We start from the raw sequence: 25,217 nt of genomic DNA, 5'->3' as shown, positions 1-25,217 counted from the left end.
AAATGGCCCTTTTTGCAGGGTCATCCCTAAACTTTTTGCCTTCTTCCTCCTATTTTTTCTGACCAGTTTTTGCTGGCTTCAGGACTCTGGGCACTTAACCCAGTTGTAACTGTGCAAAAGTGCATGTGCTCTCTGTCCAAATTGTATTGTTGATTATGTTTATCCCTGATTGGCACATCTGATTTACTAGTAAGTCCCTAGTAAAGTGCACTAGAGGTGCCCAGGGCCTGTGATTTAAATGCTACTAGTGGGCCTGCAGCACTGGTTGTGCCACCCACACGAGTAGCCCTGTAAACATGGCTCAGACCTGCCACTGCAGTGTCTGTGCATACAGTTTTAAACTGCCAATTCAATTTGGCAAGTGTCCCATCTTGCCAGGCCTAAACCTTCCCTTTTTATACATGTAAGGCACCCCTAAGGTAGTCCCTAGGTAGCCCTATGGGCGGGGTGCAGTGAATGTTAATGGTGGGACATGTACTGATGTGTGTTACATGTCTCAACAGTGAAATACTGCTAAATGTAGTCTTCACTGCTGCAAGGCCTATCACTCTCATAGGTTAACATGGGTGGCTGCCTTTAAATAACTTTAAAGTGAATATTCCATTTGAGAGCAGATAGAAAGGTGGGGGTTGGTGTCTCTGAACTCACAATCCGGACAATCCGGATTCCGAACCAACCACAGCACTGAAACCGCCCTCATCTCAGTCACAGACGACATCAGAACCCTGATGGACAACGGTGAAACAGTCGCCCTCATCCTCCTCGACCTCTCGGCTGCCTTCGACACCGTCTGTTACCGCACCCTAATAACCCGCCTCCGCTCCACCGGGATCCAAGGCCAGGCCCTGGACTGGATCGCCTCCTTCCTCTCCAACCGCTCTCAAAGAGTCTACCTCCCACCGTTCCGCTCAGACCCCACCGAGATCATCTGCGGCGTCCCTCAAGCCTCCTCGCTCAGCCCAACACTCTTCAATGTCTACATGAGCCCCCTCGCCGACATCGTACGCAAGCACAACATCATCATCACCTCCTACGCCGACGACACTCAACTTATACTTTCCCTCACCAAGGACCCCGCCAGCGCTAAGACCAACCTACAAGATGGCATGAAGGACGTCGCAGATTGGATGAGGCTCAGCCGTCTAAAACTGAACTCAGACAAAACGGAAGTCCTCATCCTCGGCAACCCCCCCGACCTCATGGGACGACTCCTGGTGGCCCACGGCCCTTGGCACCGCACCAACCCCCTCAGACCACGCCCGCAACCTCGGCTTCATCTTGGACCCTCTGCTCACCATGACCAAACAAGTCAACGCCGTGTCCTCCTCCTGCTTCCTCACCCTCCGCATGCTCCGCAAGATCTTCTGCTGGATCCCCACCGACACCAGAAAAACCGTGACCCACGCCCTAGTCACGAGCCGCCTTGACTACGGCAACACCCTTTATGCTGGGACCACCGCAAAACTCCAAAAACGTCTGCAACGTATTCAATACGCCTCCGCCCGCCTCATCCTCGACGTACCCCGCAACAGCCACATCTCCGCACACCTGAGACACCTGCATTGGCTCCCAGTCAGCAAAAGGATCACCTTCCGACTTCTAACCCACGCACACAAGGCCCTCCACGACAAGGGACCTGAATACCTCAACCGACGCCTCAGCTTCTACGCCCCCACCCGTCTCCTCCGTTCCACCGGCCTCGCGCTCGCTGCTGTCCCTCGCATCCGCCGCTCCACGGCGGGTGGGAGGTCTTTCTCCTACCTGGCAGCCAAGACCTGGAACACCCTCCCCACCAGCCTCAGGACCACCCAGGACCACTCCGCATTCCGGAGACTCCTCAAGACCTGGCTCTTCGAGCAGCAGTAACCCCCTCCCCCCTAGCGCCTTGAGACCCGCACGGGTGAGTAGCGCGCTTTATAAATGTTAATGATTTGATTTGATTTGACAATTTAAAAATACATATTTTAGTGAAGTTATTTTTTAGATTGTTGGTTTGAAAATGTCACTTTTAAAAAGTAGGCATTTTCTTGCTTAAATCATTCTGTGACTGCCTGTTTGTGGATTGCCTGTCTGGGTCAATTGGGCTGTTTGTGAATCCGCTCTAGACAGTGAGACAAAGGGAGCTGGGGTGTAGCCTGCATATCCTGATGAGTCACCTCTGCTAGAGTGGAGGGAGGAGTGGTCACTTACACCTGAATGGGCTGTGCATGTCCTCTCACAATGCTGTCTCCAACACTCTGGTATGTGTCCATGGCCTGGGCAAGGCAGGATCTTGTGAACAACAGAGACGTTCAATTGAAGTTTGCCTACTTCAAAGGCAGAAAGGGATACAAGTAGTGGACTCAAAACCCCAGAGTTTAGATTTCTTCCAAGATCAATTATGGAACCAAGAGGAACCTCTGCCAAGTAGAAGAGGAGAAGTGCTGCCTCTGCCTGTGACTGTGCTTTTTTGGGGTTATCCTGCAATTGCTGCTTCAGCCTGTGAAAAGGGAGAAAGACTGGACTTTGTTGTGCATTCCTGCTTGTGAAGAATCTCCAAGGGCTTGAACTGAACTTGCCTCCTGTTTTGAAGTCTCAGGGCCATAAAAGACTTCCCCTGCCAGCACCTGGACTCTCTGCTGAGACTCCTGCCCTGCCAAGTGGTGCCCTATCCAGTTCCTGGACTCTTAAAAGGTGAAGTTGACAGACAAGAACTGAAAATCCACACACAGACCGCTGTGCAGAGAAATTTTCAACTCACCATCTGTAACAGGGCCGATAAACGATGCACCGCTGGCTTCCCGGCTGAAATCGATGCTCCGCCTGCATCACGGCTGGGAGATTGACACATTGCAGCTGGAAAACCAGCATGCAACACCAGCTTGCGGATGCTAATAATGATGCAAAACCCACACAGCGTGGTTTTCTAACGCCGTGCGTACTGAAGTCAACCCAACTGAGTGGATTCGAGGTGCCCCGTTTGGGAATCGACACATCGCTCTCTTGCAAGGGAGAAAAATGACGTATCGCCGACCCGACTGGAGAAGGAAACAACGCACAGCCTCACTTGCGAGTAAGGAATCAATACATTGCTGACTTTTCCGATACTTGCTCGCCCATGCGGCTTTAATTTTTACGCTAGCCAGGTTCATCATTTCCATTGTTTTCTATGGAGTAAGAGTCTTATTCTTTTGGAAATTCATATTATAACTTGTGTATGTTGGATCATTGTCATTTTGGTCTTATTTGATTTAGATAAATATTACCTATTTTTCTAAACTGGATGGTTTCAATTTTCTAGTGTTTTTACTGTAATACTGTGTGTGTTGGTACAAATACTTTACACATTGCTTCTGAGGTTAAGCGTGCCAAGCTACCTAGGGGGTGAGTGGGGTTAACTGAGTGTGATTCTCCTTTACCCCGACTAGAGTGAGGGTCCTTGCTTGGACAGGGGGTAACCTGACTGCCAACCAAAGATCCGATTTCTAACACCTAGTAAACAGAGATTTACTAATACCTACTCACATGAATTTTGTGGGGGGTGGCAAAAGTAAATCACATTTTTAAGGATAAATTTAGAGGCAAGTTTGTGAGGAAACTATACATTGTGGAGTTGCGTTTGTCACATCCATTATTCAGCATATATTTAGGAATGCTAATGGGAAACATAAAATCCATAAAATTGAACTATAGGTTGGATTAACGAAATGTGTCTACAAAGAAGATGTTATGCTGTATTTGAACCTAGAAAAAAAAACATTCTAACTTTGTATTTCAAGAGATCAATGTTTCAGTGCAATAACACCAATAAAACACAAAGAAAGTATTGTAATGCATGTTGCAACCAGAACGACGGGATTTTCTCTTGTCTTGCACCTCTGTGAAACAGAAGGTAAACAATTTACCAAGAAAGGAAAGTGTCAGAATGCCCTTTAAAGCATATATTGAGTGACTTTCCAAACAATTCCCCCACCCCTAACAGTCCTTAGAGCCCATTTGCAAATATTCTCCGTATTATAAAGCAGGCACCATATTTAGTGAGTGTATTATATGAATATGATAGATGGCGGGTAGATAGATAGGGAGGCACGCAGACAGACGGATAGATAGATAGATAGATAGATAGATAGATAGATAGATAGATAGATAGATAGATAGATAGATAGATAGATAGATAGATAGATAGATAGATAAGTGTGCTGCAGCTAGAATATCAGAATCGTAAACATTCCCCCAGCGACGCAAGACTATCTATCATGGTTCAAAACTGTCCTCCACCATCGAATTGATACAGTGGTATCAGGTGATTCAAAGCTTTCCTGATATCTGACATCCGCCCGTTGAATCCCGACACATTCCTAATGCACGGTAATTCAATAGTCACCTTTAACACTGCTCTTATTCAATGCATGCTTCCTTCTGAACTGTATCATTCATCTTTGGAGACCAGAGATTCGATGCCAATGGAAATGCATATAAAGTTAGCTGAGCAACCCAGACAATGTATGCTGTATATTACTTTAGACATTATAAATGAGTAACAACGGTGCCGCTCTTTAAGCAAGTTAACTCTTTAGCAGGAATGTATACTTCATTATGAGCCCACCTGATTCATATTAAATTAAAAAATAGCGATTGAATTCTATTTGCAAAGAATACACTTACATATTCATCATAGGTCTCTAGCGGTAGCGGAGGGGGGGGCCTGTAGCCCGTAGTTGCCGCAGTTCCCCTTGCTCGAGATGCTGTAACACCCCTTGCGATAGGCAGTGCTGACAGGGATCCACGTGGCACTGGTGCCCCTCTGGGTGCCAGGGCAGTTCGGACTGTTGGATGTGGGGCAATTGCAACCCCACGACCCCTGTGGAGACAGAATAGATTGTCTTGTCAACATGAAACGACGGTTGCACCATACTTACATTTGCAGATTTTTCGATTTTTAGAAATTTTGTAGGACGATAAACACGTGTTACATTTTAGAATGCTAACTGTACTGATTCATAATTCATGCATTTTATTGTTTTGGCTGCACTACATAATTAATGTGGTTGGTGCACTAATAAGCGATACATCATATTATGTGTTGTCAGAGGAGCCGGCTAGGCTGTGGCTTCCACTTTTCTAACCTATCTGCCCATTCTGTGGCTGTAAAAGCTGATAATTATGTAACGTGAAGTAGATGGTGCATCCAGGAAGTCGGCAGGTTCGGCACACCCGAGTTACCAGACTTCCCCACCCACCCAAAGGTGTATCACTAAGGTACCGTACCTAAGCCTCTCTCGAAATAAGCACAGAATGAAATCATCGCATAGTTATTCAACAATTTGTGCTCCTCCGGGGAGCAACATTTTGAGCAATTCTTTACACAACTTGTATTTATTATTCGACGAGGGACCAAACCTTGTTTTCAGGAATACAAATTATGTGATGTGCAATTAGAAATCATATTTGAAATTGTGCTCCTCGTTCAGCTCACTTTACCTACTAAAGTGTTTAATCTGCACTTTATGTCCACTTGCCTTTCAGTGCTCGATATATTTATAAAAACTAGACATGCAATGGTCATAAATTCTGTTACAAAAACACTGCGAAGATCGGATTCAGCTCAACCGAAGTGCAGTGTTTCCACTGATTCTCTGAATAATCACCTAACTGTATGTATGGGCATATTTTGTGAACTATGTGCTAAGGCCCATATTTATACTTTTTGACGCTAAACTGCGCTAACGCAGTTTAGCGTCAAAAAGTTTTGCGCCGGCTAACGCCATTCTGAAGCGCCATGCGGGCGCCGTATTTATTGAATGGCGTTAGCCGGCGCAAGCAGACCGGCGCTGCCTGGTGTGCGCGAGAAAAACCACGTACACCAGGCAGCGCCGGCGTAGGGGGAAAATGGCGCATGGGCGTCTTAAAATGGGGCAAGTCAGGTTACGTCGAAAAAATCGTCGTAACCCGACTTGCGCCATTTATTTTCGACGCCCATCCCCCATCAACATGACTCCTATCATTGTAAAGATAGGAGTCATGCCCCCTTGCCCAATGGCCATGCCCAGGGGACTTCTGTCCCCTGGGCATGGTCATTGGGCATTGTGGCATGTAGGGGGGCACAAATCAGGCCCCCCTATGCCAAAAAAAATTATTAAAAAAAACAAAACAAATACTTACATGAATGTCCCTGGGGTGGGTCCCTCCAGCCTTGGGTGTCCTCCTGGTGTGGCCAAGGGTGGCAGGGGGGGTCCCTGGGAGCAGGGGAGGGCACTCTGGGCTCATTTTGAGCCCACTTGTCCCTTAACGCCATGCCTGACCCAGGCGTTAAAAAGCGGCGCAAATGCGCCGTTTTTAGCCACGCCCACTCCCGGGCGTCTCTTTTGCCCGGGAGTATAAATACCACGTAAAGGCCTGGGAGTCATTTTTTAGACGGGAACGCCTCCCTTGCATATCATTAACGCAAGGAAGGGGTTCACGCTAAAAAATGACGCACATTCCGGGAACTTTGGCGCTATTCGCCTCTAACGCCATAGTATAAATATGGCGTTAGTTGGCGTTAGTTTAGCGTCGAATTTGCGTCGAAAAAAACGACGCAAATTCGGCGCAAACGGAGTATAAATACGGCCCTAAGTATCATAAACAATGCCGCATGCAACTGTTGGTATGCGTTTTCAGCTATCCACATCTCCCCTTTTGGCACCTTTTGCAGTATTTGGAGCAGGGTAATGCCAGGGGAGACGCAAGCTCTCCTAGGTTATGTATTAACCCTTTCACTGCAATGGCGTCTGGGCTTGCCTGTTCAAGGGGCATTTTGAAATGTTTGAACCGACATCGTGCAACGGTGCCCTGGAGAATGCCCTTGACCCATAAGGTTATAGTGAAGTACCTCTGCTAGGCACAGCCTTTGGCCATGTGCAGTGGGGTTTGCCCTTCAGGCTTGGAGTCCTGCCTCAACCTTCGCCAACTCACCAAGGGAGGCCAAATGTGCTGCACATGGCCTTCATTTAAGCGCAGTAGGGTCTGGCTGCAGGTGCAGGCCTCTGTCTATGCCCTGCACCTAAAACTACATAGGCTGCTAAATCCTGCTGACAGGTCCTTCTGCTGTGTGCAGCAGCAGCAGCTGGCCGCATATCGTGTTCTGCAGTCAGGCTCTGTGCCTAACCCAATCTGTCTCTATCTCCCTCTGTCTTTGTGTTTCATAATTTAATTTGACAGGTACTGTGCTGTCACCAGTGATGTCAGTAGCAGTGTCATAAGTGATGTCATCAATAATTTTATGTGTAATTTCATATGCAGAATACGGGAATCGAAGAACTTAAGTGCTGCTGACTATAACACGTCTGCTGCTTGTAGCACTTAAGGTGTAACTGTTTTCTCCTCCACATCCACCTGTTGCTTATTTTGTATTTCTGCTAATTTGAATTCCTGGCTCATAAGTGTTTTGATCACACAACTCACGCCAAAAGAGTAAATCCCAGAATTTCTACCATACAGAACCAGATAACATAAAGTGCAAGTCATTTTTAGACATACATTTTCTTCTCCCATCTGGGGTCTGCGAAACATTATCAAACTAGGGTTTTTTGTGCAGAAGCATCATTCCCATCAGCCCTTGGAGGTATTCATACTGCCAACCATATCATCTTCTTCTTGTATCCCAGAAAGATGACTGCCCTTGTGTACTTGCTGTACTGACATTTTGGACTCACTAGAGTTTCTCCCTCTCTCTCAGGGAACTAAGGGCTAAGTGTAAGAAGCGTTACCGACTTGGTAACCAGTCACAACCTGGTTACCGACTGCTAAAATAGCATTTTCAAATGTACTGAAAGCACATGTTTCTCTATGTTACCAAACCGACTGGTTACCAAATAAGTATTTTAGCAACCAGACTTTACGAGCCGCTTTTACACATTCCATTATAACTAACAACAAATTAAATGTATCAACCATTCCTAAGTACAGGCTAGTAGCAAAATGAGGATTTTGCACATACAAATTACCACCACATCTGATCAGGTGGTAACTAGGTGCAACATATATGAAAAGGCCTAAAATTCATTAGGGTATTGCACAATGGCTACGATGTACGGGATCGCGAGGAAGATGTGTATTCTCAATGCACTTCAGACAAGGAGACAGGAAGAGACAGGAATGGATATTCATAGTGAGGGTCACACTTTTCCAAAAAAAGAGGAGGACATATATGATAAATATAGGTTGCAGAAATAAGTCCTCAGCGTGAGAGAAGTACTCTCAGAAACAATGCCTTACCCACCCATATGCGGGTACTATGCTCACTCCATCATTTAGCCTCTGCGAGTTACCATGGTGTCATTACTGCTGTAGGTGGGGTGTCACAGATTTCCCTTTTTAAGCTTTCAAATGCTTTCCTAGATGCGATGGTCCAGAACATTCAGAATCATATAACTTTCTCAAGCACAGCACAGGAGTAGCAGCTAGCCAAATTAAACTTTACCACATTGCTCAATTTGCTCATGTCATAGGATGTATTGATGGAACCCACGTTCCCATCTGTCTCCCATTTTACAACGAGTACATATTTAGAATCAGGAAAAACACTCATTCACTAAATATCCAAGTGGTGTGTGATGCCAAATATATCACAACAGATCTTGTTGCAACAGTACCCTGGCAGTACACATGACTCATTCATGCTCAGGCATAGTGGCATATACTCATATCTCCACAGAGGAGAGTTTAAAGATGAATATCTACTTGGTAAATATGGCCTATGAATATGACATAAATGTCTTAAATGTCTAGATTCTAGCTATGGTAACCACATTTCCCAAATGTTTTGTAGATGACAGTGTATGTGTTAGAGCGCCTGACCTTAATAAGTAAACTTACAAGGGGATGCAAATAGGTCGATGAACCTTTTGACTTGCAAATAAGATGTTCTTACTATAGATCCAGTACATAATCAAAAATCAATACACAATAATCAACAACCATTAGTAATCAATAAAATCAATAATCAATGGAGTCAGTAATTGTCACGCACCATGACCTTTCAGTCACAAATTACCACACCTTTAGTAAAAGTTTAAAATGTTTGTTTCCCTATATTGATAATGTTAAGGCCATGTAGATTAACCTCAAAATCAAATGAAACACATACAGAAACAACACTGGTTGTCCAAAGTGGCAGAAAAAACGCAAACTAATCTAAGCTTGAACTACAACATATTCTAAGGTTATGGTGCAAATCAATAGCAAAGTCAGCTGTGTCAATGAAATGAAGTACATGAAGTTTAGCAAAGAAATTCACCAAGCATTAGTCCCTTTTATCATAAGTCATTAGTGAGAATCCTTAACTAACATCAAATTAGCATCAGCATGTTGGGCTTCATTCAAAACAATTTAGTAACACAAATTTGGAAAACATCTAACTATGGTTCTATCAAAATAGCGCAGTTGGTACCTAGAAAGAAAACACAAATATGCATGATAATCACAATCCGGAATATACCTTTCCTCAGGGTTGATCAGCAAATCAGAATCAGTCTTTGTCCTCAGGACATCAGTCGATCAGCAAAGCATCAGGCTTCAGCATCAGAATTAAAAAAGCAAAGTCTTTATGCATTAAAGTTAAGCACGTCTCTAGTAAAGACGCATAAGAAAAGTAGTAACCTCTCGGTCAGGAAAAATATAGGCAGTAAACTGTCTTCTCTCAGAATGAATGACCGTCTTCTCTCTCTGCAGTGTTGTTATATTAAAGTTATCTAAACTATCCCCTAAATCTCTATTGGTCAGTTAATCGTATGTTCACTCTCTGTCCAATAAAACTAAAATCTGAAATCTATGAATTCTAATATTTCTCCGTTCTCATATTGTTGATTGGCTCGTCTTGCAATGTCCTCATCATCCGGCTTGCCAGGTAACAATATTGTTGCAGCTTCTACTCTAGTCAGTATCTTCATTGTTCTTGTCCTGGGAAAGTCAGTCTCACACACATTACACATAAAATTTTGCATTAGCAAGAACATCATCTCCCAGCAGTCGGTTCATACGAAAAGCTTCAGTTATGAGCACATTTAAATAATACAATAGACATTCATAGTTAAACTCACTTGGTCGGCATTTTAATAAAATGCTAAGAAATACAGCTTTTAATTAATTAATTAATTCATAACCCTTAATTTGACATATTACTGCATTAGTGTACCACATATTATACATTTCGTAATATTTAATCATTGATCAGTACACTTCGTTAACATTGGTGGCCATTCTTCATAATCACATTTTCAAATGTGTGCATTATTTTTCTATGGTATTATATTTTCTACATAAACTTATTATTCAAAATACAGAAAAACTAATTATTATTTTTTTATTAAGACACCTGCGGTGGCAATCCCTCCTCTGATGACTAAATATGTAATCACACTAGCTATTACCCACAGATTTCCTCACCAGTTAAAATGTTTACAATTCAATATCTTCACAATTTTGTTTCCCCCTCGAATTTTCTCTGTAAAAGTTTTCCCTCTTCTTTTCTTCCCTCCTCTGATTATTCTTAGACCTTTTCAATTTAAGTATTTTACATAATTTGCATAATCCCCATATTCCCAATAGACACACCACAACAATTAAGATCCCTCGTAGTATTTTCAATAGAGCCCCATTCCAAATGGGGCTGAACCAATTTCCCACCAAAGCAAGCCCTTTGCCAACCTTTTCCCAAACACCTGGTTCTTTCAATTCAAATCAGCACTTGCATTAGTCAGATTAGTAGGTAAATCTCTTATCTCTTTACTGTAATCTGGTATATTTGAAAAACAGTGCCTAGAATTGATCATTCTACAGACTCCACCATCCCCCGCTAAAAGACAGAGCAAGATGATTTTGAAGAGTCATAGCTCTATCAGCAGCTAATTAAGTATCTATCAGGAGTATGGCCCCTGAAAAATTTGTCAGCATGCTGTCCACAATAGTAAACAACTTTGGAATCTTTATCAAATTCAGAATGACTCCCACTGAAGGAATCACTGCTCCAAATATATCTCCCACTATAGCAGAAGAAGACTTTCTCCTCTGTCTCTTATGATGATATTTAAACACTTTCTGAAAACTTTTCCGATCCTCCATTTGATAAATCTTTGGGAAAACTATCCCCAAATAACATGTCCCATACCATTCTTTTGGAAGACGATAATAAGCATTAAGTCTAAAGATGTAGTAAATCCCTGGAACTGCAGGGTCCTGTCCATTCAACATAAACGTCCATTTACTCTGAAACAAAAACACATACCTACATTCACTCATTCCCACAAATAAAGAGTCAGTGTGCGATTTAGGCCTATATATACAAAGTTTCCCTACGTGTTGTGCATCTAAAGCTAATTTCCCCTGTGTTTTATAAGCATAATCATTCTTGTAAGTCTTTTTCTCTAAGCCTTGTTCTAATTTTTTTAATGCCTTCCGTCTGTCATCTGTGTGATCTAAGAAGATTTTCTCTAAAGTGTAAGTAAGAATTTCAAATTATTTTTATGCACATAAGCTGTGCCAAACGTCAACGTAGGTTAAAAAAAACCTCGAACTATTACTATGTTATTATCCTGAGCTACTCTATTTTAATACCTAATTATAGGAACAAATGAAAACACAACATCATAGTTAGAATAGAAATACTGTATGTACTCCTGGTTATAAAATCTTGTTAGTAACAGACTACAACTTAAAGGTAACCTATGATAGGTTACTCCTTCCTCGACTGATGAAGGAATCTGCGTGCACACAAAGCAATTCTTTGCATCCATTGTCTCAACATACTCACTCAATAAGCAATAGAAAACATTAGAACAAAGTTCTCCTTGTACATTAGTATCCTCATGCAAATATTTCTCATCTAACCTAAACTTATCTAATGCAGTTAATGCAGTAGTCGACTCAAAAGCAGAAGTATGGTTGGCTTCTCTTTTATCAAGAACAGACATTCCCACAATCAACACCACAAACAATATCCCACACATAATTGCCAAACCAATACTCATGTATTTACAATACCTAGCATGCCTACCTTGTTGACTAATGTTACTCATGATCTGTAAAGAATCAGAAAGCAGAAGAAATAAAAAAAAAAAATCCAGCAAAATCAAAAGTAGACAGCTCTACTTTCAGCAGTTCAGTTTCACTTCCAGGATCCCTTGTCAAAATCGGATAGCAGCTTTGTCAAAATCAGGTTTCAAAAGTCAAATCAGGTTATCAATGTCTCTTCCGGTTACTTCCAACAGTTTCTTTTCTAAAATATGTCTTCTCAGATTGTTTCAACAGTTCAATTCATTAGCTTCCTTCACGTGCCAAAATACTGACCTGGAACTTCTCTATTAAAACAAAAAGGCATAAACTCTTGCTGCCATTCGTTTGTAGTTGCATATGCCCATTCAGGACCTGCTTTCCTGTGACTTGCGATTCTCTTTCTTTTCAATTTTCGATCACCATTCAGCTCTCCTACACTTAGATCTTCTCTTCTTGTTGTATCTACTTCCTCCTCGATTGTTGGATCAACAACCACTTCTTTCCTTTTCTCCGCTTGTGACCCCAGCCACTTATCTCCTTTCAGAGGACTCCTTGACAGTATTCTCTTCAGAATCAAACTTGAACCTTCTCCTTGTTCTGTGGTGTTTTCTCTTGACGGACCTGCAACCAGTTCAGGAGGAGTCAGATCACTTTGATTTTGATCCACCTCAACTCCTTCCCCTTCTGGGTCTGGCAATTGCTCTGTTTGTCTTTCGAGATCGTATGCTTCTGGGAAAGCCCTCCTATGACTAGGCTCTCCTGCTGCTTCAATTGAGATAGGCTCTCCGTCACCCTTGTGGAGGTCTCCTCCCTCATCTCTCACAGGAGTGACTGAACTGTCTTCAACGAGCTAAGATCCGGTCTCAGTTCCCCATTATTCTCCTTCCGGCCCTGAGACTTGCCTAACTGTTGTTGGTACTCTCAACAATGCTTCTTTATGATCCAGTGGACATGCCACTTTCTTTTTGTGTCTTGCGAGAATCTAGCTTGGAATTCCAGAACACTTCAAAGCTGTGGTAGTTTTCAAAACTACCTGATATGGTCTCTTCCAACGAGGCTCCAAACACATCTTTCATACGTGCTTTCAGATGACAACCCAGTCCCCAGCTCTCAAGTTGTGCCCTGGGTCCTGGATCGGTGGCAGTGTGGTGGACTCCACCTGCTGAGAAAAAGAGCGGACCACATCAGCCAGACCTTTGCAGTAATCCATCACCATATGATCTGTAATGTAGAAAAGTGCATTTGCTGGTTACGCTGGTAACCTCATTGCTCTGCCCATGAGGATGTCATGCAGCGACAATCCTGTCTTCCTGTCAGGTGTGTTTCTCATTGACATCAACACTAAAGGCAATGCGTCAGGCCATTTCAAATTCAGAGCCGCACACATCGTCGCAACTCTTGACTCCAATGTACCATTCATCTGTTCCACTAGTCCTGATGCTTCAGGGCAGTAACTACAATGCAACTTCTGCTCAATGTTCATTGTTGATGTGACTTCCCCTATCTGATTCTAAAGAGATCGGAAACCTGAAACGCGGTATCAGTTCCCTAAGCAGTAGTTTCGCTACTTTGAGACTATAATTTGTTAGTGTAGGGTAAGTTTCAATCCAATGACTAAAGATGCAAACAATCACCAGCACATATCTCAAACCTCCACACACTGGCATCTCAATAAAATCAATTTGCTTTCTGCTGAATGGACCTCCCGCTCTTCCAATGTGGCTCAAATTATCACTGTCCCTTTCCCTTTTGGCAAATGACACATCGATGGCAAACTGCTTCATTAACTTGTCTAAACTTTGAGTTAAACCCATCATGTTTAAACAAACGAACCATTGCATCCCTCCCAATATGTGCTTGACTATGATAATACCTTTCCATTTGAGACAACAGGCTATTTGGCAAAACCAATTGACCGACCTCGGAAATCCACAATTCATCTTGTCTTTGTACTCATTTCATTTTGCTCCATAAATGTTTTTCTTCACTGTCAACATTATTCTCCAACGTTTTCAATTCTGCCATGGTATCAATTATTTTCAATGCATAACTTGTACAAGTTTCATCTTCTTCGGGGAACAGTTCCCACTCGTCTTTGAACGATATACAGTTCAATGCGCCAAACCCTGCGACTTGATCCGCATATCCATTTCCCAATGACACATAGTCCTGCGACTTCAGATGTGCACTGCATTTCGCCACTGCAACCTTTTCAGGCATTTGAATAGCATGTAACAATTCTTTAATTCTCTCACCATGTCTCACTGGTGAACCAGAAGAGGTCAGGAAACCTATCTTTGACCACAACTGACCAAAATCATGGACTATTCCAAATCCGTACTGGCTATCCGTATAGGTCGTAACTTTCAGCCGAGCAGAAACATGGCACACTCTTGTAAGGGCTACCAGTTCTGCTGCTTGGGCAGAATACACTCCTCGAAGCCAAGAAGCTTCCAAAGTACCTGTAATTGTGCACACAGCATATCCTACTTTCAGTGTCCCTGTATTGTCTCTTAGACAAGAACCATCAACAAAGATAATTTGGTCATTTTCTTCCAATCGGGTATCTCTAATATCAGGTCTTGGTTTTGTCCACAAGTCAGTTACTTCAAGACAATCATGCTCAACATCTTCCTCTGTTTCAATTCCAGCAATTTCATTCAGAAGTAAGGTTGCTGGGTTCAGCATTGTACAGCTTTTCAATTATACATTTGGTGACCATAGGTTTCTGGTTTCATATCTAGTCAACCTCGCACCAGTCAAATATTTGGTTTTCGTCCTTGTCAGTAAAATCTCAGTAGAGTGAGGGACCATTACAGTCGGGAGCTGTCCCATCACAATGCCCTCACACTGTGTAAGACTCTGACCACCTGTGGCAACTGCACACAAACAACCCGATAAGGCTGCTGCAACTGGGTCCAAAGTAGCTGAAAAATACGCTACCGGGCGGTTTACACCTCCACGGACCTGTGTCAAGACAGACAAAGAACATGCCTTACGCTCATGACAAAACAGTTTGAAAGGTTTCACTTAATCAGGCATACCCAACGCTGGAGCCCTTAACAAACTCTCTCTCAATTCAGTGAACACTTTAATTTAATCCTTGGAATGGAATCAGTGACTTCCTTATGAGTCAGCTTCTGTAATGGTCTTGAAATGACTGAAAAATTTGGAATCCACCGGCGACAATAACCTACCAAGAAACATTCTGACATCTCTCTGTGTAGTTGGGGGATTTATCTGCAATATCTTTGTAATCCTTTCTTTCTCTACCCTTCTTCAATCTGGTGACCCAAATACTTCACTACTATTTGACAGTACTGTAATTTCAGCAGAGACACTTTGGGGGTCATTCCGACCCTGGCGGTAAATACCGCCAGGGCCGGGGACCGCGGGAGCACCGCCAACAGGCTGGCGGTGCTCCCTAGGGCATTTTGACCGCGGCGGTTCGGCCGCGGTCAGAAGAGGAAAACCGGCGGTCTCCCGACGGTTTTCCGCTGCCCTGGGAATCCCCCATGGCGGCGCAGCTTGCTGTGCCGCCATGGGGGATTCCGACCCCCTCACCGCCATCCTGTTCCTGGCGGTTCCGCCCGCCAGGAACAGGATGGCGGTGAGGGGTGTCGTGGGGCCCCTGGGGGCCCCTGCAGTGCCCATGCCAATGGCATGGGCACTGCAGGGACCCCCGTAAGAGGGCCCCACTTTGTATTTCAGTGTCTGCATTGCAGACATTGAAATACGCGACGGGTGCCACTGCACCCGTCGCACACCCTCCACTCCGCCGGCTCCATTCGGAGCCGGCCTCCTCATGGAGGGCTGTTTCCCACTGGGCTGGCGGGCGGCCTTTTGGCGGTCACCCGCCAGCCCAGTGGGAAACCCAGAATGACCGCTGCGGTCTTTTGACCGCGGTACGGTCTTCTGGCGGTTCCCTCCAGGCGGGCGGCTCCTGCCGCCCGCCGGGGTCAGAATGACCCCCTTTGTGACCATTCTTTCCCAAATGGTTCAACAGGGCAATCACATCATACTTGCACTCGTCCCTTGTTTAGGATGCAATTAGTAAGTCATCAATGTACTGCACCAAGGTCGATTGGAAAAGCAATTCCAACGACTCCAAATTCTTTGTAAAGATCTGATTGAATATGAAAGGTGACTCTGAATACCCTTGAGGGATTCTGCACCAGCTATAAACTTGATCCAGGGATTTGAAACAAAAGAGAAATTGACTATCCTCATGAAGAGGCAAAGAAAATAATTTTTGCGACAAATCGATGACAATGAACCATTCAGCATCACATGGAATCAAGAACATTATTACAACTGGATTTGGCACCACGGGACAACATTTGACCACAATCTCATTTATTTTTCTCAAATCCTGAACAATTCTGACCTTCCCACATGGCTTCTTCAAACCCATTATTGGTGAGTTACATGGACTGCTCAATATTGCTCTCAGAACCCCTTACTTTACAAAGTCTGCAATTATCTGAGCCACTTTCATCAGGACATCTTGTGGCATATGATACTGCGGAAGTTGAGGGAAAACTGCATTCTGCTTCACAGTAACTTTGACTGGCTCCACCCCCTTTATAAAACCTACTTCTTTTCCTGTCAAATCCCACACCTTCTCTTTTACTGTTCCCTGCAAATCAGGATGGAGTTCTTTCACTGTGAACATCTGGAAAAATTAAATCAGAGGGTACTCCTAATTTGTAGTTTCACACTCCATTTCTGGGGCTTGGTCTTCTTCATCATCACTATTCGTCTATATCTCAATTCCATTATTTGAACAAGTATCAAACACCTTGTTTTACACAACAAGTCTTTTCCCAGTAGGCATACCGGACTTGAATTGCAGACTCCAAATTTATGCAATTCCTGTAAATTGCCAATCTCAACTTGAACTGGATCTGTAATCAGGTTTGTCAAATACTTATTTGCTACCCCCACAACTTGAACTGTTCTTCCTGATAGGGGCAACATTTGGAACTTCTGCACTTCTCACTGTAGAGCGTGTAGCTCCTGTGTCAACCAAAAATGAAACCTTGTGACCCATAACCTTTCCCTTCACATAGGGTCTTCTTTGATCTACTTCTAAGGAGGTTGCAAGCCCACATGGCTCCTCATCTGAACTGTCACTCGCCCATTCATCATTTAATCCATTCTCACTGTGTAATGAGAATTGGTGCACTGTGTTACTATTTTTGTTTTGCCTCTGGCCTGTGACCTGTTGAGAAAGCATTATCTGTTGCTGCTCCATCAGGGCTTGAGGTATTTGAATTTGCTGTCTAGGTACCAAGGGATCCTGCTGTCGCATCTGCTGCAACTGTGACATTTGTGCACGGGGCATTTGCACCTGCTGCATGGGCTGGAAATTCTGCACTTGATTCACATTATTCAGAAAATTTGGATTGGGACCTTTCCCTCTTGCTCCCCTCACATTCTGGAATGAATTGACATCATTACTCGGCTGAACAACAGCTTCCTGCACCATCATTGGACACTCCAGTTTCCAATGTCCAACGGCTCTGCAAATGTGATATGGCAATAGCTTCTTCATTCCCTGCACATCATTCGGAACCACTACAATATTCAAGTCTGGACTACGATCCATATTGTCTCCATGACCTCCACCTCTCATCTGAGGCTGAATCCTCATGTTTCCCTGGTGCTTCTGTGGTAATTGCTTTAAAAAATTCCCTTCCACTCCTGTTTGAGCTGCTTTAATCTGCATCACCATCACCTTCTCTTTCAACTTTTTCAGCTTCAACTTAATCTCATCACTACAGTATTTCGCATACTGCAACACCTCATCAATCGGCCTTGCTTCCTGACCTGGTCTGTCAATCCTCTGCCAATCAATATTCTTGGGGCAAAATTCTCGATTTTAGAAACTCAATCACCTTATAGTAATATTTCATTACCTCAGGAGATGGTGCACCTGTATTCTTGTCTTTCTCTGGTTCACTTATTGGCAAGTCTACACTCCTTTTACACTCAATCCACAAGTCAGCTGGAACCACTCTCTCTAGTAGTGTGTTCAAGTCCTCCCACAAACACTTCTCAAGTTTCACAAATCTGTCTGTCTGCTGATACCACTCTACTGGCTTTTCTCTCAATTTTGGAAAATCATTTGTAAATTACAGAATGTCACTTGTGCTCCATGGGACATGAACAAAATTCCCCTCTAGAATCTCTTTTATTGGTAACATCTTTACTTGATCTTTATCCTGCTGCATATTTTCAGTCAGCTCCAAAGAATCCCTTTTTCTCTTGTCTCTTTTCTTTACCCATCTGCCTTACCAATTGCCTAATGCTCCTCAGGTTTGAGCACTTTGAAGCAATTCTGTTAGGTGTGCCTCCATTCCGGCAGATCTCATGTGTTCAAAATCTTTTGCCTCAAAATCTAACTTGTAACTCCTTTTCAAATGCTTTGTTTTCTCTATTTCTATGCTGTATTTCTCTGCCAAGTCTGCTAATCTCTGATGCACCATGCTTACTTCTCTCATAATCTTTCTCCACAAATATCTCAATTCTGCCTCCATGAAGGATTCTCACCTATTCACCCCCATCGTTCCCTCAATGAGTTCACCCGTTTCCATGCCTAGCCTCATTTAATTTAAATGATCCTCTCCTTCAGGGGCATTCTGTGAGGTATTCAATTGCTCAGCTGTCAGACCTTGTAACAAAATGTTACTTGCTTGGACCGGTGGCACCTGCTGTGCAACTGCAGTCGAAGTCTGCGGTGTCAATAATTTCAAACTCTGGCTACTGTTTGGACCTGTCACCCTATCTGGAAGTGCAACAAATGGAATAAGGTCTAGCAATGATCTTGATCCGTCAAAAGTCTGTCCCACAGGAGAGACTACCTGAACATGTTCATTATATCCTCCCTTTATTAAGTTCTGGGACATTGCTCCCTGTTCACCTACAGTCGGTTTCTTCTGTGCAAATATTGGTACCACTGGACCAACAGTAAAAGGTAGCAACAGTAAAAGGTAGCGATATAGCATCTGGGGCTGCTCTGGCACCTACACTCTGTAGGAGAGTAACTCCCATATTCTGATTCATCATCTGAGTCATATCTGACTTTGTCCCTGTCAATGTAATAAATCTTGGCATTACCTGCGGCAGTACTTGGAGCAATAAAATCGGAGTCGGCTCAGTCTGAACTAGTATTAGTCTTGGGAAAACCTGCTCCGTGGGCACCACTAAGTTTGAAGTCATTTCCATAATGGGCACATCAGGGTAAATTCTCTGCACCTGTGGCGGTTGCACCTGGGCTTGCACTACAGGAGTAGTATGCACATTAAGACTGCTTTGCACCACATTCTGTGTCAGGTTAGCATTAACCTGGACCGGACTCGCTGTCCCATTAACCTGTGTTGGGGGTGTCGGATCAGCACTGGTACTTGGACCACTCTCATGTACTGTATATGGTGGTGGTGGATCTCTCAATAACTGTGTAATAAACTCCTCATTGTCCGATTCCTCCTCTACAGTTGAAGACTTTCTACCCTCCTTACCCTCGGACGGATTTTTCCTAGTTTTCCTAGTAGCTTTCTTTCCTTCCCCCCCATTCTCCTGCGTTATTGCCGGAAACAACTTAGGGGGTCATTGTGACCCTGGCGGTTGGTGGTAACATGGCGGTAAGTACCGCCAACTGCCAATGTACCACTCCGACCGCCATGGCAGTGACAGCCGCTGGGCTGGAAATATTTATCTCCAGCCCGGCTGCCATCACTGTTCCGCCTGCCGGATTATGACCCCGCCTACCGCCATGGTTTTTGTGGCTTCCTTACTGCCACAAAAACCATGGCGGTAGGCACTATCAGTGACAGGGAACTCCTTCCCTTTCACTGATAGGGGTCTCCCCCCTCCCTCTCCAGTTGCTCCCCCCCCTCCGCACCTCTCCAATGTCCCCACACCCCTCCTACATTCACACCCACCTCTGCACCCAAACACACACATACACACACACATTCCCACAAACATCCAGGCATGCATGCTCCCACTCACACACACCCGCACACAATTTCAAACATGCCCGCATTCACAAACCATAACATACACACACTCACACCTTCATACATGCACTGTCGCACCCAACACGCAACACACACTGGCATACACGCACATACAAACATTCACACACACACCCACACACACAACTCCCCCCACCCCCCTTTATTGGAGGACCCACTTACCTGTGTGCAGGGGGTCCTCTGGCAGGAGACGGAACGGGGCACTACTGCCAGCAGCAGCGTCCACCAGCTGAACACCGCCAGGCCGTATTATTGGTTATAATACAGCTGGTGGCAGTCTGCTGGCATGGCGCTGCTGCTGGCAGCAGCGCCTCCTTACCGCCATCTGTCGGCGTGACCACAGACTGATTTCCGCCATCCTTCTGTCAGAAATCCGGCTGTGGTCATAATATGGCAGATGGCTGGTAGCCGCGGCAATGGTCATTTAGCAGCCGCCGCCGTGGCGGTAGGTGTTTTTTACCACCAAGGTCCAAATGAGGGCCTTAATCTCTTGCAATGTCTCCATTCTCCATGCTTTCAGAGCACAATCCCATCTAGCCTCCGCTAGAGTCTTTTCTGCAATTCTCACCCTCCCCTCAAATTTCTATTGCTGATGCTGTCTGGCTACTAGCTCCAAAATTGCTAATGCCTCAAACTGTGCTGCTCTCGGAAGGGGCTTCGATTCATATAGCACCATCCGTAAATGCTCCAGCACCCTCAAATTGAATGTCCCATTTGTAGGAAACGCTAAGTTCCCATCTTTCTCTGTCAATTTGCACCATTGCTTTAGCAAACGACATCGCGCAAGACCCTTCTCTTCCATTACAATGTAAGCCGCTGTATTATCTGGCAGTGTAGCCTCACCTACACTCACTGTAATGTACGTATCTCCCCTTAGAGCATTTTTTAACACTGAAAAATGTCATCTTTCCTACTTTTTTGTTTATTCAAACTCAAGTCAGGGAGTGACTTTTAATCCCAAGATTCCTTTCACCTACGATCTCACCAAATTGCCTCTCACGGACGGCTGCCAATCAGTGAGCAACCCTTCTCACTAACTGACCTATCCCAGTGCGGCTCAAATTACGTCACACTCACATTTACTGCGGCTCACAAAGTCTTGCTGCTTGTCCTTCTTTACTCCAATTCACACAAAACTAATGCAAAATGTTACGAGCACTAATCAAAAACCAAACACCAAAAACAAATCTGCTGGTTTATGGATTTTTCACTGATGGCTCTTCCCACACATACAGCTACTCCTTCTTTCTTGGTCTCCCAGATTCCCAAGCAAAATTCGACCCACAAATGTTATTCTCAACTGATCAATAGGTCTGTCCTGGTGCAAATAGGACTCGCCAAATGTCAGTTGAAATTTTCTTTTGCTCACTTTAACTCACGTACTGACTTGTCGACCACGCCCAATCAACCTACTAAACCAGACAAATTACACCATAAAACCAAGGGGGTCATTCTGACTCCCGCCGGGCGCGATAACCACAGGGCCGGCGGAAGCCGCCAGAATACCGCTGCCCGGTCAGAAGACCGCCGCGGTTATTCTGGGTTTCCCGCTGGGCTGGCGGGCGACCGCCAGAAGGACGCCCGCCAGCCCAGCGGGAAACACCCTTCCATGAGGATGCCGGCTCCGAATGGAGCCGGCAGAGTGGAAGGGGTGCGACGGGTGCAGTTGCACCCGTCGCGATTTTCAGTGTCTGCATGGCAGACACTGAAAATCTTTGTGGGGCCCTGTTAGGGGGCCCCTGCAGTGCCCATGCCACTGGCATGGGCACTGCAGGGGTCCCCAGGGGCCCCACGACACCCCATACCGCCATCCTGTTCCTGGCGGCCGAAACCGGCAGGAACAGAATGGCGGTGTGGGGGTCGGAATCAGGGCAGCGGAAAACCGGCGGTACACCGCCGGTTTTCCGTCTCTGACCGCGGCGGTACAGAATGCCCATGGGAGCACCGCCAGCCTGTTGGCGGTGCTCCCGCGGTCCCCAACCCTGGCGGTCTCGGACCGCCAGGGTTGGAATGACCGCCCAAGTGTCTCATACACTTTTCAATATACTCCGGAGTCTTAAACCATGCAAGGTCCGTACATCAACAACCATGTGGACAATTTTTGAGCAGAAAGCGACACACTCATATGAAGTTCGATTACTTCCCTACTCTCATACTGTGGAGTACGCACACTCCTACTACAACCTCATTAGCAGTACGCAAACTCCCAAAAATATTCACAAACCTCACAATTCACCTGCAATTTGCATAAGCTGTGCTAGTGCAATCTATTTCATTTATACTATAACTAGAACGTCGGGAACATCCTCAAACACCCATTAGCAGTAGCCAGGATCTGGGAAAGTAATTTCTGGACTTAAGGGAATATCATTTTCTCTCCAGTTATCATAATTGAAAAACAAACTCCAAATCTCAATAATAATGATACCTGCTACCACCTCTGGGACCTTCAGTCCTGCTATTATCTCTGTTAACACCTGTCAGTCCATACCAGTCATATATGGCAAGCTATAAAGGAGACAAACCATCAGTCTCTCACCCTGTTTGTTAATACCTGTCACTCTGCCAGACGTCTATGGCTACCACCTAAGGAGAAAAAACATCCTCTGCTACCATCTCTTTTAGCACACCTGACCTTAATAAGTAAGCTTACAAGGGGATGCAAATATGTCAATGACCCTTTTAACTCGCAATTAAGATGTTCTTACTATAGATCCAGTACATAATAAAAAATCAATACACAATAATCAACAATCATTAGTAATCAATAAAATCAATTATCAATGGAGTCAGTAATTGTCATGCACCATGACCTTTCAGTCATGAATAAACACACCTTTAGTAAAAGTTTGGAATGTTTATTTTCCTATATTAACAATGCTAAGGTCATGTAGATTAATATCAAAATCAAATGAAATACATACAGAAACAACACTGGTTGTCCAAAGTGGCAGAAAAAAATGCAATCTAATCAAAGCTTGAACCACAACATATTCTAAGGTAATGGTGCAAATCAATAGCAAAATCAGCTGCGTACATGAAGTTTAGCAGAGAAATTCACCCAGCATTAGTCTCTATTATCATAAGTCATAAGTGAGAATCCTTAACTAACGTCATATTGGCATCAGCATGTTGGGCTTCATGCAAAACAATTTAGTAACACAAATTTGGAAAACATCTAACTATTCTATTAAAATAGTGCAGTTGGTACCTAGAAAGAAAAAGCAAATATGCATGATAAACACAATCCGAAATATACCTATCCTCAGGGTGGATCAGCAAAGTAGAATCAGTCTTAGTCCTCAGGACATCAGTCGATCAGCAAAGTATCAGGCTTCATCATCAGAATTAAAAAGGCAAAGTCTTTAAGCATTAAAGTTAAGCACGTCTATAGTAAAGGTGCATTAGAAAAGCAGTAACCTCTCGTTCAGGAAAAATAGGGGCAGCAAGCCATCGTCTCTCAGAATGAATGACCGTCTTCTCTCTCTGCAGTGTCGTTATATTAAAGTTACCTAAACTATCCCCTAAATCCCTATTGGTCAGCTAATGGTATGTTCACAATCTGTCCAATAAAATTTAAATCTCAAATCTATGAATTCTATTATTTCTCCATTCTCATATTGTTGATTGGTTCGTCTTACGATGTCTTCATCATCCGGCTTGTCAGGTAACAATATTGTTGCAGCTTCTACTCTAGTCAGTTTATTCATTGTTCTTGTCCTGGGAAAGTCAGTCTCACACACATTACACATAAAATGTTGCATTAGCAAGAACATCATCTTCTAGCAGTCGGTTCACACGAAAAGCTTCCATTATGAGCACATTTAAACAATACAATAGACATTCATAGTTAAACTCATTTGGTCAACATTTTTAATTAAATGCTAAGAAATACAGCTTTTACATGAGGCCTGGCAAATAGGCCAAGACACTAGCTAAGTTAAGGCCTATAATTAATGAAGCTAAAACTTAATTCATTACCCTTAATATGACATATTACTGCATTAGTCTAACATATATTCTACACTTCATAATATTTAATAATTGATCAATACACTTCGTTAACATTGGTGGCCATTCTTCGTAATCACATTTTCAAATGAGTGCATTATTTTTCTACGCTATTATATTTTCTACATACATTTATTATTCAAAATACATAAACACTCATTAATAATTTTTATTAAGACACCTGCGCTAGCACATATGTTCTGAGATCATGGATTATGACACCATATCTCAATTCTTCCAACCAAAGTGAGATATGCTACTAAGCAGTACACAAATTAATCCGGTCTGTCATTGAGAGGACATTTTGATAAATGAAAAGTAGATTTTGCTGTCTCCATAAAAGTGGGGGTGCTCTACATATTCTTCAGAAATAAGTTGCCAGATCATCCCTACTTGTGCAATACTTCATAATATACAACACATTAGGGTCACCCAATAATCCCCTGGGGAAGGGGTATAAACATCAACACATACAGGAATCCACTGCAGGGGTAATACTTCTTACAATATATATTTTTTGGAATAGCAGTAAAACAATATCAGCTATTCTAAACATATGCCAACATCACAATTTATAAATAGAAATTAGGAAATAAAAAATATTAAATAAACAGGCTTACTTATCTGTATATTATGAATATTCAAACTGATATGCAACCAAATACATATCATAGTGCCAAAACGTATTTCTCCAAAGACTGTGATACAACTCAGATCGTAAATTGAAGGTTCTCAAGGAAGGCTGATCTAAGGTGTCATGGGCATCACCTACACTGTATAGTCCTCTTTTGAACCCTTGAAAAAAGTCCATTAGAGGCTGAGAATTAAGTTCTCTGTAATCTTGAGCGTATGTAGTGATCATTACATTGGTGTTTAAGTCCCATGGCATCTGAACAGTACATCTCAGGACAAAGTGTTAGAATAAAAAAATATAGATAGACCCCTTGTTATGCATTCAGACTGTTATGGTTTAGGAAGGGGAGCTCTAGTCATATATTAAATAGTGGAGTGCCCTGTTGCAGGGTGAATCAGCAGTGTAAGGGGGTGCAAAGGAATTGATGTTGGATGATGCTTGAACCCTGTTATGCTGCTGATTCACTCTACAACAGGTCTGTAAGCTCCCATTTGAGCAATGTTTGCGCCCTGTTACACTAC

General features: G+C 43.7%; 1 protein-coding gene across 4 annotated transcripts in view; it reads right to left on the bottom strand.

Moving 5' to 3' along the window:
- Positions 1–25,217, bottom strand: part of KHDRBS2 (KH RNA binding domain containing, signal transduction associated 2) — a 1,516,682-nt gene that overhangs the window by 477,032 nt on the left and 1,014,433 nt on the right. For all 4 annotated transcript variants that reach the window (XR_011203853.1, XR_011203854.1, XM_069235755.1 and 1 more), the window contains exon 7: positions 4,645–4,840. Coding sequence is in view for 2 of the 4 variants with exons in the window: in XM_069235755.1 (XP_069091856.1) it covers positions 4,645–4,840 (196 nt within the window). In the remaining 2 variants the exon portion in view is untranslated. The remainder of the gene's footprint in view (positions 1–4,644; positions 4,841–25,217) is intronic.

The sequence above is a fragment of the Pleurodeles waltl genome, chromosome 5 (assembly GCF_031143425.1).
Source record: "Pleurodeles waltl isolate 20211129_DDA chromosome 5, aPleWal1.hap1.20221129, whole genome shotgun sequence".
NCBI classification, from domain to species: Eukaryota; Metazoa; Chordata; class Amphibia; order Caudata; family Salamandridae; genus Pleurodeles; species Pleurodeles waltl.
Note: the sequence above shows the minus strand (reverse complement) of the source record. Positions and strands in the feature narration are given on the sequence as shown.